General features: G+C 41.1%; 1 protein-coding gene across 2 annotated transcripts; it reads right to left on the bottom strand.

Annotated features, from left to right (window-relative positions):
- Positions 1 to 9,771: 9,771 nt before the first annotated feature.
- LOC103260231 (peptidyl-prolyl cis-trans isomerase A-like) lies at positions 9,772 to 10,306 on the bottom strand. 2 transcript variants are annotated; one of them, XM_021712248.1, is made up of 2 exons: positions 9,901 to 10,304; positions 9,775 to 9,840 (listed from the first exon to the last, which is right to left on the bottom strand). In XM_021712248.1, exons 1-2 carry the CDS (start codon positions 10,291 to 10,293, stop codon positions 9,799 to 9,801), a joined length of 435 nt encoding a protein of 144 aa, XP_021567923.1. In that variant the 5' UTR covers positions 10,294 to 10,304; the 3' UTR covers positions 9,775 to 9,798. The 2 variants fall into 2 exon arrangements, with proteins under 2 accessions (XP_008056067.1, XP_021567923.1); XM_008057876.2 differs by having other exon boundaries at positions 9,772 to 10,306.
- Positions 10,307 to 16,438: the final 6,132 nt, after the last annotated feature.

Below are 16,438 nucleotides of genomic sequence, written 5' to 3'. Positions count from 1 at the left end.
GCCCAGCAGGTCGAGGCTGCAGTGGCCGGACCGGCCACTGCACTCCAGTCTGGGCGACAGAGTGAGACTCCAACTCAAAAACAAACAAAGAAACAAACAAAGAAACAAACAAACAAAAAACCACATTGAGATACCACCTAACCCCAGTAAGAATGGCCATCATCAATAAAACAAACAACGACAGATGTTAGTGAGAATGTGCAGAAAAAGGAACGCTTCTACACTGCTGGTGGGAATGCAAACTAGTGCAACCTCTTTGGAAGACAGTATGGCGATTTCTGAAAGAACTAGAAATTGACCTTCTTATGACCCAGCATTCCCCTATTGGGAAAACACCCGGAGGATTAAAATTATCCTACAAAAAAGATACCTGCACATGCATTTTTTTGCAGGACAATTCACAATAGCAAAAACATGGAACCAACCGTGCTGCCCATCGAAGCTGGACTGGATTAAAAAAAGTGGTAATATACACAATGGAATATTATGCAGCCATAAAGAAGGACAAACATATGGACTTCACAGCAACTTGGATGGATTTAGAGTCTATCATACTCAGTGATCTAGCACAGAAATAAAGAACAGAGTACCATATGTTCTCACTCATAAGTGGACCTTGAACAGTTATCATAATACTATAAGAAAGGAATTGGTAGTAGTGGGAAACTGCCACGGGAAGGGGGCGTGGGATTGGCAGTTGAGGGAAACTGCCAGGAAGGAACACACCTCGTCAACAAGGGTACTTGCATAATGAACATTTGTATACCTAACCCTGAATTGTACCCCGCATCTTTAAAATAAAAACAAAACTAAACAAAACAAACTAACAACCACAAAGTATGATCTGTGAACTTCTGGGGCCCTGAAACCCTTTTAGGGGGTCTGAGAAAGCAAAACTATTTTCTTTTCTTTTTTTTGGAGTTGGAGTCTCACTCTGTTGTCCAGGCTGGAGTGCAGTAGCACGTTCATGGCCACCACAGCCCCGATCTGCTGGGCTCAGGCGATTTTTCCGCCTCAGTTTTCCAAGTAGGTGGAACCGCAGGCGTGCACCACCACACCCGGCTAATTATTTGATTTACTGTAGAGATGAGGTCTTGCCAAGTTGCCCAGGCTGGTCTCGAACCCCTGGACTCAGGCAAGCCTCTCACTTTGGCCTCCCAAAGTACTAGGATTACAGGCGTGAGCCACCATGTCTGGCGCAAAACTATTTTCATAATAAGATGTTATTTTCCTTTTTTGTTGTGTTGAAGTTTGTATGGATGGTACAAAACTAATGGTGGGTTTATACTAGCCAGCAGTTTTCTGCTGACACTAGTATCAATCAAGACAGTGATGCCAAACTGTACTAAAATGAAGGGGGATCCAAAGAACCCCAGAATTATCATTTGGAAGGTAGGCCCCTTGTAGTACACTCAGAATTTGTTCCTCCAGATCAAATGGTCAACCAAGTTTTTATCTGGAAGTTTAAATAAAATTTTTTGTTTGAGTTGGAGTCTCACTCTTGTTGCCCATACTGGAGTACAGTGGCACACTGACAATCACCGCAGCCTTGACCTGGTGGGCTCAAGTGATCCTTCTGCTTCAGCCTTCCAAGTAGCTGGAACTACAGGCATGTGACACCACGCCCAGTTAATTATTTTATTTATTGTAGAGACGAGGTCTCACCAAGTTGCCCAGGCTGGTCTTGAACCCCTGGGCTCAGGCAATCCTCTTGCCTCAGCCTTCCAAAGTGCTGGGATTATAGGTGTGAGCCACCCTGCTGGCCCATCTGGAAGTTTTAAGGTTGTGTCACGATGTGCAGAAGAAATGTCCTGAGTTTGGCCAACAGGTGACTGTGATTGCTTGTTCCATCATGACAATGCACCTGCTCATATCGCACTGAGTGTTCAGCAGTTTCCCAAAAAACTGCATAACCCCTGAGCCCCACCCTCCCTATTCACTCAATCTTGCCCTGAGTGATGTTTGTTTGTTTGTTTGTTTCTCTGGATGAAAACAGTCCTCAAAGGGAAATGTTTTGCCAATGTGGAAGAGGTGAAACAAAAAGCGGCAGAAACACTCAAAGGCATCAAAATGGACAAGCTCAAAAACTTTTGAGTAGTAGAAAAAGTGTCTTGTTAGATGTATTGCATCATAGAGTACTTTGAAGGTGACTGAATAAATATACAATTTTTTATAAATAAATTATGGGTTTTTTGGGTCCCCCTTGTAGTCAAAGTATTCTTTAGTGCTGCACATTCCGGGGGGGGGGGGGGGAAGCAAAGTCAATTTCATGAAACATACTCTTGATGAGGCAGTAAAAAGTATTAATTGTATTACATCTTGATCACTGAGTATACATCTTTGTGATACTCTGTGCGGCAAAATGGGAAGTGTGCATACAGGATGCTGCATGCTGAAGGAGAATGGTTTCTTAAGGGAAACTACTTAAACTGTGCTGTAGACTGAAAAAGCTGCTTTTTCCATGGACCACCATTTTTTTTTTTTTTTTTTAAATTGAGTTGGAGTCTTACTCTGTAGCCCAGACTGGAGTGCAGTGGCCGCTCCTGGCCACCGCAGCCTCGACCTGCTGGGCTCTGGCGATCCTTCTGCCTCAGCCTTCCAAGTAGCCGGAATTACAGGCATGCGCTACCATGCCCAGCTGATTTTTTTATTTATTGTAGAGATGAGATCTCGCTGCCCAGGCGGGTCTCGAACCCGCGGGCTCAGGCAATCCACTCACCTCAGCCTCCCAAAGGCGCGAGATTACAGGCTGAGCCACCGAGCCCGGCTGGACTACCATTTTTACTTGAAAGAACTGACAGAGAAATATGGTTCTCGAGACTTGAGTAGTTGGTCAAACATTTTCTCCATATGGACTGAAGCGAGCTTGTCACTTCAAGAAAAACATCTGACTATATTTGTTGCCAGTGATAAAATTCCAGCTCTCAAGAAAAAATAAGAATTTTGGAAAACTTGTAATCGCTACTCCCATGTCCTTCTTGTTTAACATCATGAGTTTTACAATTTGCCAATATATGATGACTTTTCTGAAGATATCAGTAGTGATATTAGTGAATATAAATTTTTATATTGTATGAGTAAATGAGTTAACTTTTGGAAGATCTGCATGACTTGGTAGGCCAATATTTTTCAGATAGCCCAATGCATGATGATAAAAAATCCTGCACAAGTAAAAGAGCCAATTAAAGTATAAGATAGAAGAATGAATTTTAATGTAACAGTATGAAAATCACTGATATGATTTCAGATTCCATATTGTAACTAACTTCTTTTTTTGCCTCTGAATGGTAGGCAATTAATTTTTTTAAATTGTATAAACGTAACTTAAAATGTACCACTTTTATCATTTTTAAGCATACATTAAGTGTATTCAGTGGCACTAAGTATATTCACCTTGGTGAGTCAACCACCTCCACTATCCATTTCCAGAGCTCTTTCATCTCTCCAAATAGAAACCCTACCTATTAAACAACTTGCCATTGTCCTCACCTCAGCCCCTGGTACCTTCTGTTATACTTTTCTTCTCTGTATATTTGACTATTCTAGGCACCTTATATAGGTGAAATCCTATAACACTTGCCCTTTTGGGGTCTGGCTTATTTCACTTAGCATATGTTTTCAAGGGTCATCCATGGTGCAGCATATATCAGAATTTCATTTCTTTTCAAGGCTGAATCATATTCCATTGTATGTATATGCCACATTTTATTTATTTGCTCATCTGTGATGGACATTTGGGTTGTTTTCACTGTTGGCTATTGTGAATAACGTTGGTATGAACATTGGTATGCAAGTATCTGTTTGAGTCTATGTTTTCAATTTTTTTGGATATATACTTAGAAGTGAAATTGCTGAGTCATATTAAAATTCTATGTTTCAGTTTTTTGCTTTTGTTTTTTTTTTAGACGAGGCCTCACTCCATTGCCCAGGCTGGAGTGCAGTGGAGTGATCACAGCTCATTGCAGCCTCAACCTCCTGGGTGCAAGTGATCCTCCCACCTCAGCCTCCCACTACAGGCGTGTGCCACTATCCTTTTTATTTTTGTAGAGCTGAGGTCTCTATCCATTTCTGCTGCTATAACAGAATACCTTATATTTGGCAATTTATAATAAATTATACTTCTCACAGTTCTGGAGGCTGTGAAGTCCAAGATCAACAGACACCAGCAGGTTTACTGCTGTTCTCTGCTTCCAAGATGGCTGCATCCTCACCTCTTTTTTTTTTTTTTTTTGAGTTGGAGTCTCACTCTGTCGCCCAGACTGGAGTGCAGCGGCCGCTCCTGGTCACCGCAGCCTCGATCTGCTGGGCTCCGGCGATCCTTCTGCCTCAGCCTTCCGAGTAGCCAGAATTACAGGCATGCGCTACCACGCCCGGCTGATTTTTTGATTTATTGTAGAGATGAGGTCTGGTTGCCCAGGAGGGTCTCGAACCCGCGGGCTCAGGCAATCCACTCACCTCAGCCTCCCAAAGACACGGGATTACAGGTTGAGCCACCGAGCCCGGCATCCTCACCTCTTTTATAAGGTCATTAATTCCATTCACAAGGGTAGAGCCCTCATGAAATGATCTCCTCCTAAAGGCTCCGCCTCTTATTCCTAGCATACTGGTGAATACACTTCAATTTATGAATTTAGGGGGAACTGAACTGCTGAGTATGGTGGCTCAAGCCTGTAATCCCAGCACTTTGGGAGGCTGAGGCAGGGGGATTGCTTGAGCCCAGGAGTTCAAGACCAGCCTAGGCAACACAGTGAGACTTCATTTCTACAATAAAATAAAATAAACAAATAAAATAAAATAAATAAAATTAGCCAGGCATGGTGACACATGTCTATAGGCTGAGATGGAAAGACTGTCTGAGCCCAGGAGGTGGAGGCTGTGTTGAACTGTGCTCGTGTCACTGCACTCCAGCCTGGGTGACAGAGTGAGACCCTGACTCAAAAAAAAAAATGGAGGGACATTTAGACTGGAGCAGCCAATTTCCTAGTCCATCACATATATGTGACTATCCTGGAATACAGAGGAATTGGGAGTGTAAATATTTTACACTCTATTTAAATATTCTCACAATTACATTTCACTCACACAGACACTCCAGATATTCTTTCTCCCCCTTCTGTGTTGGTCTCTAGTTTTCTGGTTAGCAATTGCCAATGCAGGAAAAAGAGAAAGCCCAGGGCAACAGGGCTGTCTAGAACTTTCTTTGTTTATTTTTATTTTTTTGAGTTGGAGTTTCTCTCTGTCACCCAGGCTGGAATGCAGAAGGACACTTATGACCACTGCAGCCTCCACCTGCTGGGTTTAAGTGATTCTTCTACCTCAGCCTTCCAAGTAGCTGGAAAGTGCGCCACCATGCCCGGTTAATTTTTTGATTTACTGTAGAGATGAGGTCTCACCAAGTTGCCCAGGCTGGTCTCAAACCCGTGGGCTCAAGCAATCCTCTCACTCTCACCTCAGCCTCCCAAAGTGCTGGGATTATAGGCAGGAGCCACCGCACCCAGTCAACATTATGTATAATATGTTAAAGATTTTAATAAAAGAAGTCATTTGTAATTATCCAAATCCTTGTTACAGCTGGTCAATTAGGTGGCAATTTTCAGCCTGTCAATTATATAATGAAATGTCTCATCCTAATGAAATAGTTTATGACAGAATGCTTGCATTAGCTGGGTGTGGTAGCTCACACTTGTAATTCCAGCACTTTGGGAGGTTGAGATGAGAGGATTGCCTGAGCCCACGGGTTCAAGACTAGCCTGGGCAACTTGGTGAGGCCTTGTCTCTACAATAAATCAAAAAATTAGCTAGGCATGGTGGTAGGCACCTGTAGTTCCAGCTCCTTGGAAGGCTGAGGTAGAAGGATCACCTGAGCCCAGCAGGTCTAGTTTGCAGTGACTGTGAGCATGACACTGCACTCCAGTCTGGGCAGCAGAGTGAGACTCCAATTCAAAAAAAAAAAAAAAAGCTTGCATTAGACACTAGATCTGTGGCCCCTAAGAAAATAAGAAAAAAATAAAGACTCCACTTATCCAAATATGTGGCAAAACAAACATTTGCAATGTAGGAATTACTCAGAACTTTTAGTTGGAGTGTATACTAAACATAAATAACATATTTTATAGAGTATAGAGTTGTAAAAATATTCTTTATATGCAATATTTACTTTGGGATACATTTCCAGGTTTGATTCCAGAACTCCCATATATACCAAAATTCATGTATACTCAAGTCATGCAATTGACCCTGTGCAACCAGCATACACAAAAAGTTGGCCCTCTGTTTATGTGGGTTTCTCATCCCACAAATATTGTATTTTTAATCTGTAGTTGAAAAAAATCCATGTATACATGGACTCTTGAAGTTCAAACCCAAGTTTGTTCAAGGATCAACCGTGCTTAATTTTATAAATACTATCAGATACAAACTTATTCCCCTTTTTCCTAGGAACTAGACCCTCTATATTTAAACTCTTTTTCTGTTAAACATTAATTATAGAACTTTATAAGGCTTAATTATTTATGTACCAGATTTTTCCTCTTCTACAATTTAACTAGTTGATTATGTGGCAAATGAGGACACCAATCACACCAAAGTAGATTGATACTATAACACTACTGGCTACCTATGACTTACCAGAGTCCTACACTAAATATGAACACTTGTATCCTGTCAGGTCTTCCTGAAATCCACCAATCTTTTTTTTTTTTGAGTTGGAGTCTCACTCTGTTGCCCAGACTGCAGTGCAGTGGCCACTGCAGGCCACTGCAGCCTCGACCTACTGGGTTCCGGCGATCCTTCCGCCTCAGCCTTCCAAGTAGCTGGAACTACAGGCGCGCGCTACCACGCCCGGTTAATTTTTGATTTGTTGTAGAGATGAGGGCTCGCCAAGTTGCCCAGGGGGGTCTCGAACCCGCGGGCTCAGGCAATCCACTCACCTCAGCCTCCCAAAGGCACAGGATTACAGGCTGAGCCACCAAGCCCGGCAAAATCCACCAATCTTAATCATACTTATTATTTTAAAGGAACCATTCATTTTATAAAATTTTGAATTTCTAAAATTTGTACTGCCTTAAATTTGAGAACTTTGTGCATAGTACTAAAAAAAAAAATTTAGAATGATCCTTTAAGATTTCTCCTATTAAAGCAATGAATATCCATAAAACTATGTCTTCCATATCTAATTACCAGGTCATGCAGATTTTACCTTTGCAATATCTCCTCTGTCTGTTCTCTCCTTTGCAACCTTACAATCATTGTCTTTAGTCTGATCTAATTGGCTATTTTAATATTGATCTTCCTCACTAGGCTACAATAGCTTTCTATAGGTTTTCTCATTCCAAACCATTCTGATACTGACACATCTTCCTAAAACAAAGGTTAGAAAATGTCATTTCTGTTTTAAGATGTTCAATGTTCCCACTGCCTACAGAGTTAAATTCAAACTAGCCTCAAACTAATTCTCTGGTTTCATTTTTACTGCATGCCACCTCTCATCTTATGCTCCAGTTAAACAGCAAATATCCTGATCCAAAATGAATTTCGGTTCCTATTTTCCTTTTCTAATGCTTTTCCCTCAGTCTGGATGCTCTTTACCCTCTTTTTTTCTGTACTTAAATTTAAAATTTGATTCAAATATCATCATCTCCTTTGGGAGGGCCTACATAATCTACCAATGTGAAGTAGATTAATCATTGCTCTGGGAACCCGTAGAATTGTACTCTTATGGCAGCATTTATTTTCTACAAGTTCCTGCCTTCAAGGGGCTCACAGAAAAGTGTAGACATGCAAATATAGTCACAAATACAGATATGAAGTGTTCAAGTTCGGACATCATGTTCATAGCAAGTTAAAGTAATTTCTAAATGTATTTGTAAGCACCTGATTTGGAAGAGCAGATAATTTCCTAAATATTTCACACAAGACAGAAGATAAAATAAAAACCAACTTTGTCATTTTAATCATATTTATTTTGACAGTCATAGGACATTTCTTTTTCTTTTGAGTCAGAGTCTTACTCTGTTGCCCAAGCTGGAGGGTAGTAGCATGCTCAAGGCCACCAAAGCCTTGACCTGCTGGGCTCAGGCAATCCTTGTACCTCAGCCTCCCAAGTAGGTGGAATTATAGGGATGCACCACCATGCCCAGCTAATTTTTAAAATTTATTGTAGAGATGAGATCTTGCACTCCTGGGCTTAGGCAATTCTCTCACCTCCGCCTCCCAAAGTGCTGGGATTGCAGGCGTGAGCCACTGCACCCAGCTTTAATTTTCAATAGATTTATTTTGTAAAGACATCGTAATCTTATATTTTAATTATACTATATGACTCTAAGAACATTATGTGTTAATATATGTTTTCAAAAATAACATTTGAGACTGGGTGCAGTGGCTTACACCTATAATCCCAGGGCTTTGGGAGGCTGAGGCAGGAGAATTGCTTTAGCCTAGTAGTTCGAGTCCAGCCTAGGCAGCATAGACCGTATCTCTACAAAAATAAAAAATAAAAAAATTAACTGGGCGTGGTTGCACGTGCCTGTAGTCCCAGATAGTCTTAGAGACTGAGGCAGAAGGATCGCCTGAGCTTAGGAGGTAGAGGCTGCAGTAAGCCATGATCATGTCACTGCACTCCAGCCTGGGTAACAGACTCTGACTCAAGAAAACAAACAAACAAATAAATAAATAAAATTGGAAAGAAGGTATCTGTTCACTAAATGTCATCTTTCTCAGGGTACAGAGATAAAAAGAACCCAATTGGCATTTTTTATGCTTTGAAGTAAGTGGGTCTGCACTACTATTCTTCATACAGACATTTCAGCAATGATAATATATATCTAAATTTTAAAGTATACATTTTATATAACCAACAAGAAAAATTATAGACATAAATTTTTTCCTTAAGATGTTGGACACTGAGATCTTGACAAACCGGTAAAAATGTAAACCAAGTACCACAAAATAAGCTTCTTAAACATGAAATACATGATACCTAGAAAAAGAAACATATGTGGTTGTTTCCTCCTTTTTTCTTCTCTTTCTTTTTTTTGATGTTTCATCTTTTCTTCTAAAAAGAAAAAAGGAACGATATTAATGATTGCTTCAATAAAATAAAGACATATAGACCTTATTTATTTTTGAGTTGTGATTATATTCATGATCCAAAATTTTAAAAGTCTTCTTTCTACCTGCCAACCAACCATATATATTTTTGCTATGACAAAATACCAGAGCTTGGTGGCTTAAACAACAGGTAAGTATTTCTCACAATTCCAGAAGCTTGGAAGTTCAAGATTAAGGAGTTATCAGATCCAAAGTATGATGAGGGCCCACTTCCTGGCCTGCAGACTACTTCTTCCCATAGTAGTCTCACAGGGTAGAAAGAAGAAGCTGCCTCTTCTTATAAGGGCAATAATCCCATCATGGAGTCTTCGCCCTCATGACCTCATCTAAACCTAATTACCTCTCAAAGGCTCCACCATCTAATAATGTATCACAGTACGGGGTTAGGACTTTAGCATATGAATTTCATGGGGACTCATTCAGTCCACAATATTTCCCAAAGACAACAACAAATCTTACAAATTTTTTTTGTATTTTTCCAAAGATATTTGTATGTATTATATAGACTAATAGGTATATATGTTAGTCCCTTCACCACCACTGTTTCCATAAGTGGTAATATATTTTACACACCACTCTGTGTTGATATAACTTGAAGGCCATTCCTAATAAGTAAGCAAAAGATTCCTTAATATTTTATTTATTTATTTTTATTTTATTTTTATTTTAAGATAAAACAAGTCAAATTTATTAGAGTTGTCCACAGTCAGCAATGGTGATCTTCTTGCTGGTCTTGCCATTCTTGGACCCAAAGCCCTCCATGGCTCGTACAACATTCATGCCCTCTTTCACCTTGCCAAAAACCACATGCTTGCCATCCAACCATTCAGTCTTAGTAGTGCAGATGAAAAACTGGGAACTGTTTGTGTTGGGTCCAGCATTTGCCATGGACAAGATGCCGGGACCTGTATGCTTCAAGATGAAGTTCTCATCATCAAATTTCTCCCCATAGGTGGACTTGCCGCCAGTGCCATTATGGCGTGTAAAGTCACCACCCTGGCACATAAACCCTGGAATAATTCTGTGAAAGCAGGAACCCTTATAACCGAATACTTTCTCTCCAGTGCTCAGAGCACGAAAGTTTTCTGCTGTCTTTGGAACTTTGTCTGCAAACAGCTCGAAGGAGACGTGGCCCAAGGGCTCGCCGTTGATGGCGATGTCGAAGAACACGGTGGGGTTGACCATGGCTGATAGGAAAAGGCCCCTTAATATTTTTTTGACTTCGATGTATTCCAATGTGTAGAGATTCTAGGACTTAGTCTACTGCAGATAGATATTTATGTTGTTTCCAATCTTTTATAAACAATTTTGCTACAAATAACCTGTAAATAAGTCATCTGACAGATGTGTGAAAATATCCATAGAATAAATTATTAGAAGTGGAATTTAGGACTGAGTATTATATAATTCTTTTCTTTTCTTTTTTCTTTTTTTTTTTTTTAGTTCAGATCTTAGTCTCTATACCCCGGGCTGGAGTGCAGTAGCACAATCACAACTCACCACAGCCTCCACTTCCTGGGCTCAGGTGATCCTTTCACCTAAGCCTCCCAAGAGCTAGGACTACAGGCATGTGCCATCATTCCTGGCTAATTTTTTGGATTTTCCGAATAGATGAAGTCTCGCTATGTGGTCCAGGCTGATCTTGAACTTCTGAGCTATAGCAATCTTCCTGCCTTGGCCTCTCAAAGTGCTGGGATAATAGAAATGAGCCACTGTGCCTGGCCTATATATTTCTTTCTTTCTTTTTTTGAGTTAGAGTCTCACTCTGTCGCCCAGACTGGAGTGCAGTGGCCTCTCCCAGCCACCGCAGCCTCGACCTGCTGGGCTCCGGCGATCCTTCCGCCTCAGCCTTCCAAGTAGCTGGAACTACAGGCGTGCGCTACCACGCCCGGCTGATTTTTTGATTTATTGTAGAGATGAGGTCTCACCTGCCCAGGCGGTCTCGAACCCGCAGGCTCAGGCAATCCACTCACCTGTCTCCCAAAGTGCTGGGATTACCGACTGAGCCACCGAGCCCGGCACCCTATATATTTCTAATTTTAATAGATATTGTCAAATCGCCCTTCACTAAGACTAAATCCATTTTATTCCTCATCAGCAAATGGCATCTACTTCCTTAAACCTTTACTAACTTGATGTGATAACAGATTTTTGAATCTTCAACTAATCTGATAGGTGAAAAATAATGATCTCAAGTTTATTTAAATCTACATTTCTCTTATTATGAGTAAGTCTGAACATCTTTTTGCAGACTTAGAGCTATTTGTATTTTCCTTTTGTGAGTTGTCATATCTTTTTTTTTTTTTTTTTTTGAGTTGGGGTCTCACTCTGTTACCTGGGCTGGAGTGTAATGTCACGCTCACAGCCACTGCAGCTTTGATCTTTTGGGCTCAGGTGATCCTTCCCCTTCAGCCTTGAAACTACAGGTGTGCACCACCATGCCCAGCTAATTTCTTGATATGTTGTAGAGACAAGGTCTAACCAAGTTGCCCAGGTTGGTCTTGAACCCCTGGGCTCAGGCAGTCCTCTCACTTGGGCCTCCCAAAGTGCTGGTATTACAGGCTTAAGCCACTGCGCCTGGCAAGTTGTCATATTTTAAGTACATTTGTCTACTGAGTTGTAGGGTCTTGTCTTGTTTGTTTGTCCCCACCCTAAATCACATTAAGACTAGTTGGTGTGGCTAGCTCCACCCCAAATCACATGATCCAAGGTGCTCAGGCAAACAAAGAAACAAGCTGAATATCTCTTATCCAAAATGCTTGGGAATGGAAGTATTTCGAATCTTGTGATTTTTTTGGGGGGGGAGGGGGTTTGGAATATGTACATATACATAATGAGCTATGTTGGGAATAGGACACAAGTCTAAACACAAAATTTATTTATGTTTTATATACTCCTTTTGCTCTCAATAATTTTGTGCATGAAACAAAGTTTGTGTACACTAAACCATCAGAAAACAAAGGTGTCTCTGCCTCAGTCACTGCTAATCTGTAGTTTTTTGGCATCACCATCATTCCTGCCTCTGAATTTATTTATATGCTGATTGGCAATCATTTTCTTTTTTCCCTATTTATTTCTGTCTAATCATTTTCTGACACTTATTCACACATAGGTACTTAACAGAAAAATATATGACATACCACTAACAGAGCGGGAAAATAATGTGTTCAGGGTAACTCAGCAGCCCTGTAGCATCACCAGAACACCTGCATCAGCTGTTAAACAACATCAACAACGAACAGTGGCCCGTTTTCAGTCTCCACCTATATGATGCTGTGGTTCAATTAAAAGGTTACTGTACACCATTATATATGTATCTATGTATGTATGTATGTATGTATGTATGTATGTATGTATGTATGTATGTATCTATCTATCTATCTATCTATCTATCTATCTATCTATCTATCTATCTATCTATCTATATCTTACCAAGTTGCCCAGGCTGGTCTCGAACCCGTGGGCTCAGGTAATCCTTTCACCTTGGCCTCCCAAAGTGCCAAGGTGCTGGGATTATAGACGTGAGCCACTGCACCCGGCTTTTCTTTTTTTTTTAGATGAGAAGGAACATCAGAAGCAGTTAAGGGACTAAGCAGTGGGTCTCCTAGGGATGAAGAGGAATTCGGCTGGATGACTTTTAAAATGCTTTTTCCAGAGTCATCTGTCTCATTAACAATGGTATTTGACTTAAAAGTCTCTCTTTGACTGTATAAACTGGAATACTTTTTGTTCTATCATAAATGCATGCCACCCTAGTCCTTTAATAAGCCCATCACATATTTTCACCTATGAAATATCAGTGAGACCTCACCTCTACAAAAATAAATAAATAAATAAATAAATAAATAAATAAATAAATAAATAACCCAGGTATGGTGGTGCATGCCTGTAGTCCCAGATTCTTGGGAGACTGAGGCAGGAAGATCACCTGAGCCCAGGAGGCTGAAGCTGTGGTGAGCCATGATCATGCCACTGTACTACAGCCTGGATGATAGATTGAGAACCTGACTCAAAAAAAAGAACTGGGCTTTCTCATCTCCCATTAGCCCACCCTAATTCCAAACTATAAAAAACTTAGAAAAAAATTTCTCCAGGCTAAGGAAGAAGAGTCTATGGTGGGAAAAACAAGAGCAATATACAAACTGAAAGATCCTCTCTTGAGGCCAGGAGTTTGAGGCTGCAGTGAGCGATAACTGCGTTAGCGCACCCCAGTAGAGTACCAGGGATGCAGTAAAAGTCCATCAAATATAGAGGCTCTAAAGTAGGGGGAAGGGGAGAATTGAATCCTGAACCTTGGGTTAGTAACATGATGCCAGAGAAGAAATGACTGAGGAATGAGATTTTGCTGGCCAGGCTCTAAATAAAGCTAAACCTTGCATCTAGTACCCAAGTATAGCAGTGAAGGAGCAGAAGTATGCACATGCCCCTCCCTACATGTGGTGTGGAATAAAAGACAGAGAGTGCCACAATATCTGAAGGTACCAGAGAAACAAGAATGAAGACAACTCAGCAGCAAATAGTGTGGATCAATGACTGAGGACCAGAGAGGATGATGGACATCTCAGAAGATACACGAATGAATAGATAACATTGAAGACTAAGTGAGTGTGAGTACCTTCTCCCCACCCTCGCCTTGGTAACACAGAGACCACATCCACCCTACTCCACATCAAAATTAGACTCAAAATAGGAAATTCCAAACTGACTAAGATCAGATTTCCATCTCCCTCCAATAAATGAAGGCTTTAAAGAGAAAATAAGGCCAGGTACGGTGGAGTGGCTCATGCCTGTAATCCCAGCATTTTGGAAGTCTGAGGTGGGAAGATTGCTTGAGTCCAGGAGTTCAAGATCGGTCCTAGCAACATAGCAAGTTCTTGTCTCTAAAAAAAAATCAAAAAATTAGCTGAGTGTGGTGGTGGGTGCCTTTAGTCCCAGCTACTCAGGAGGCTGAAGAGGGTGGCTCTTCCTTCAGCCCTGGAAGTCGAGGTTGGTGGTGAATAGTGATTGTGCCACTGCACTCCAGTCTGGGCAATAGAGTGAGAACTCTGACTCAAAAAATAAGTAAATACATACATAAAGAGAAAATAAGAATTATAGACAAATTAAATTATATTTCTTGCATAACTGTTTCATGGACAGAGATTCATACCCATATGTTAGCATAGAGTTATTCATATTATTCCCTGTAAGTTTTTAAAAATTAATTTTAACTTAATTTTTTTTGTAGAAACAGAGTCTCACTGTATTGCCCATGCTGGTCTCAAATTTTTAGCCTCAAGTAATCCTCCTGCCTCAGCCTCTCAAAGAGGGTGCCTGTAGTCCCAGTTACTTGGGAGGCTGAGGAGGCAAAGTGCTGGGATTATAGGAGTGAGCCACCACACCTGGCTTCTCTGGAAAATTTTAAAGCTATGTATCTGTTGCTATATCTCCTTTTTACAAAAGTGTCTTCTTTATTTATTTTTTAGTAAATTTGTTAAAGTTTTGACAAGTTTAAAGGGATTTTTTCAAAAGCCCAGTACTTGGATTTACAGTCTATTTTTCCTGTTTCTTAAAAAATCACTTAGGTTTTTATCTTTTTTTTTGTCTCAGAGTCTCATTCTGTCACCCAGGCTGGAGTGCAGTGTCATGATCACGGCTACTGCAGTCTTGACTTGCTAGGTTCAGGTGATCCTTCCATCTCAGCCTCCTGAATAGCTGGGACTATAGGTGCACACCACCATGCCCAGCTAATTTTAAAATTTATTGTAGAGATAAAGTCTTGCCATGTTGCCCATACTGGTCTCAAACTCCTGACCTCAGGCGATCCTCTCACCTCAGCCTCCCAAAGTGCTAGGATTATAGGTGTGAGTCACCATGCCCAGCCTTTAACTTTATTATTTCTTTTCTTCTACTTTCCTTGAGTTTTATTTTAGTTGTTCTTTTTCTAATTTCTTTTTGAGTTGGAGTCTCACTCTGTCACCTAGGCTGGAGTGCGGTGGCATGCTCACAGCACTGCAGCCTTGATCTCCTGGGCTCAGATGATCCTTCCATCTCAGCCTTCCAAGTAGCTGGAAACAGAAGCATGTGCCACCATGCCTAGCTAATTTTTTTTATTTACTGCCGAGATGAGGTCTCACCAAGTTGTCCAGGCTGGTCTCAAACCCCTGGGCTCAGGCAATCCTTTCTCCTCCGCCTCCCAAAGTGTTAAGATTATAGGCATAAGACACCATGCTTGGCCTTTTTGCTAATTTCTTGATTAGATGAATTCTGCTTTTCTAATTGAACCCTGAATAACATAGCTGGTAAATTCATTTTATGACTTTTTTTTTTTTTGAGTTGGAGTCTCACCCTGTCGCCCAGACTGGAGTGCAGTGGCCGCTCCCAGCCACCGCAGCCTTGACCTGCTGGGCTCCGGCGATCCTTCCACCTCAGCCTTTCCAAGTAGCCGGAATTACAGGCATGCGTTACCATGCCCGGCTGATTTTTGATTTATTGTGGAGATGAGGTCTCGCCAAGTGCCCAGGTGGGTCTCGAACCCGCGGGATCAGGCAATCCACTCACCTCAGCCTCCCAAAGGCGCGGGATTACAGGCTGAGCCACCGAGCCCGGCTTCATTTTATGGCTTTTAAATGAACAAATACAATTTTCTCTAACAAATATGGCAGAAACCTGGTGGCTAGCAGTAAAAATTCATATTCAGGACTATTAAAAATTTTTGGTAGTAAATAGCTTACTAACTCAGAAAACATCTTGCCCTTACTTGGCAAACATTCAAAGAAGTACTCTAATAATGATTAGAAGTACTGAGCAAGTATGCACTTAAATAAGAGTTTTGCAGCTGGGTGTGGTGGCTCACACCTGTACTCCCAGTGCTTTGGGAAGCCAAGGTGGGAGGATCACTTGAGGCCAGTAGTTTGAGACCAGCCTGGATAACACAATGAGGACCCCATCTCTACATTAAAAAAAAATATATGAACAGGCATGGTGGTGTGCACTTATAGTTAGAGCTACTTGGAAGGCTGACCAGCAATTGCTTGATCCCAGGTGTTCAAGGCTGCAGTGAGATATTACTGCAACACTGCATTCCAGCCTGAGTGACAGAATGAGACCCTGCCAATCAATCAAGCAATAGAAGTCTGGCCATTAAAAAATAAATGCCCTTCAGTCTAAGGCCTTTTCTTACTTGTATCATTGAATTCTTTGAAATGTAAATATTATTTGACCCTTTCTCTCTCTCTTTTTTTTTTTTTTTTGGAGTTGGGGTTTCACTCTGATGCCCAGGCTGTAGTGCAGTGGCATAATCATGACAATCACAGCTCACTGCAACCTCAATCTCCTGGGTTTAGGTGAC

This window comes from Carlito syrichta, unplaced genomic scaffold (genome assembly GCF_000164805.1).
Source record: "Carlito syrichta isolate Samal-C Ts95f unplaced genomic scaffold, Tarsius_syrichta-2.0.1 Scaffold303148, whole genome shotgun sequence".
In the NCBI taxonomy this organism is placed as follows: Eukaryota; Metazoa; Chordata; class Mammalia; order Primates; family Tarsiidae; genus Carlito; species Carlito syrichta.
This window is presented reverse-complemented; position numbering and strand designations above follow the sequence as displayed.

What these genes read in the sequence shown, in the direction of transcription:
- LOC103260231 (XM_008057876.2), bottom strand. Translation starts at nt 10,293, where the DNA reads ATGGTCAACCCCACCGTGTTCTTCGACATCGCCATCAACGGCGAGCCC.